This window comes from Rutilus rutilus (genome assembly GCF_951802725.1).
Source record: "Rutilus rutilus genome assembly, chromosome: 15".
Classification (NCBI taxonomy): Eukaryota; Metazoa; Chordata; class Actinopteri; order Cypriniformes; family Leuciscidae; genus Rutilus; species Rutilus rutilus.
Genome location: NC_140220.1, coordinates 5,796,886 through 5,798,491, shown reverse-complemented (window position 1 = coordinate 5,798,491; position 1,606 = coordinate 5,796,886). Strand labels below are relative to the sequence as shown.

Here is a 1,606-nt window from a genome sequence, read left to right as displayed (position 1 = left end):
CTGTGTGAAAGTATTCAAAAGGCAAAAAAAATATAGACGTTCCATCATCTGCTCAGGACGCAGGCAGTCTTTCTGTGGTAAGATTCCAAAAAAGAAAAAAAACACACAGACAAAACACTCACATATCGAATTTACAGATATAAATTCAGCAAACTATTTTTATATTTTAAGTATGTAATTTAACTTTTTTTGTAATTAAACTATATTTTTAAATTAATTACTAATTTAATTAATTGCCTCACTGGGTCTTTATACAATATTTTATATTTAACATTTTTCATTTACACCAAAAATGAGACCTAATATCAAGTTGTTTTTTTCATAGGTATTCAAGTGCCTGTACAATGACTCTGAGTCAATTGTGGACAGCAGAGTCTTTCGGCCTCTGTTTCGAACGACTGAACGACTCATGTGTAAAGACTGTCTATTCTCCTCTCATTCGTGCTCCCCTCTACTTCCTCTTTGCTATAACCATCATTGTGATTGTGTTCGGCAACCTGTGGGTCATCTGCACCATCTCCTTTTTCCAGCAGCTCCACACACCCACCAACTACCTGATCGTCTCAATGGCCGCTGCTGACCTGCTCCTGGGCAGCTTTGTCATGCCCCCCAGTATGGTGCGCTCTTTGGAGACATGCTGGTATTTTGGAGACTTCTTCTGCAAGTTTCACTCCGGCACTGATTTTACGCTGTGTAACGCATCTGTTTTGCACCTCACGTTCATTTCAATTGACCGTTATTACGCAGTTTGCCAACCACTGCAATATCACCGCAGAATTACCACGCGTGTGAGCATAGCCATGATCCTCTTCAGCTGGTGCTTCTCTGCCTTTATTGGCTTTGGCATCATATTCTCAGAGCTGAAAATCGAGGTAAAAAGAACCGAGGAGCTGCATGTTGCTTGTAAGGGAGGGTGTTTAGCATTGCATGGAAGAGAAATCGGAGTGACATATTCAATTGTGTTTTACTTCCTCCCCATGTTTATAATTGTCAGCATTTACAGCAGGATTTTTGTTATAGCACAGAAACATGTTCGTGTTATAAATAACTACCCTTCAAGCTCATCAGTTAGTAAAAAGGATCTGAAAGCCACTAAGACGCTTGCTATTGTCATTGGAGTTTTTATGTCTTGCTGGACACCTTATTTCATGTGTAACATCATAGATCCTGTGGTTAACCACACAATACCAGCACTATTATATGAGGTCCTAATGTGGGTGGCTTATTTGAATGCAGTTTTTAACCCGTTGATTTATGCTTTCTTTTACGGCTGGTTCAGAGAAAAATCCAAACTTTTATACAAAAAACTATATAAATTGTGCTAAAGGGCCTATTATGAAATCTAGAAGCACATGTTATTTCATTTTTTCATTCTAAATGTTTTCTACTTTTTTTATTAACGTCCTTTTCAGTGCATGTGAAGTTTCCATTTATTATAAAATGTTTTTGAACCACATTATAATCATTATCATTACAATATTCATTATAAATCATTATAATGAACTGTGATACTTTAATTTAATATACAGAACATGCATGCACTTAGTCACTGTTAACCATGTTTCTATTTCTATTGTGTTTTGATGAATGCTTTTTTGCTTTAATG

General features: G+C 36.6%; 1 protein-coding gene across 1 annotated transcript; it reads left to right on the top strand.

The window, feature by feature from the left end:
* Window positions 1-344: 344 nt before the first annotated feature.
* On the top strand, window positions 345-1,325 carry taar11 (trace amine-associated receptor 11; the record flags this gene model as incomplete). Its single annotated transcript, XM_084433302.1, has 1 exon — window positions 345-1,325. One exon carries the CDS (start codon window positions 345-347, stop codon window positions 1,323-1,325), a length of 981 nt encoding a protein of 326 aa, XP_084289428.1.
* Between the last annotated feature and the right edge of the window lie 281 nt (window positions 1,326-1,606).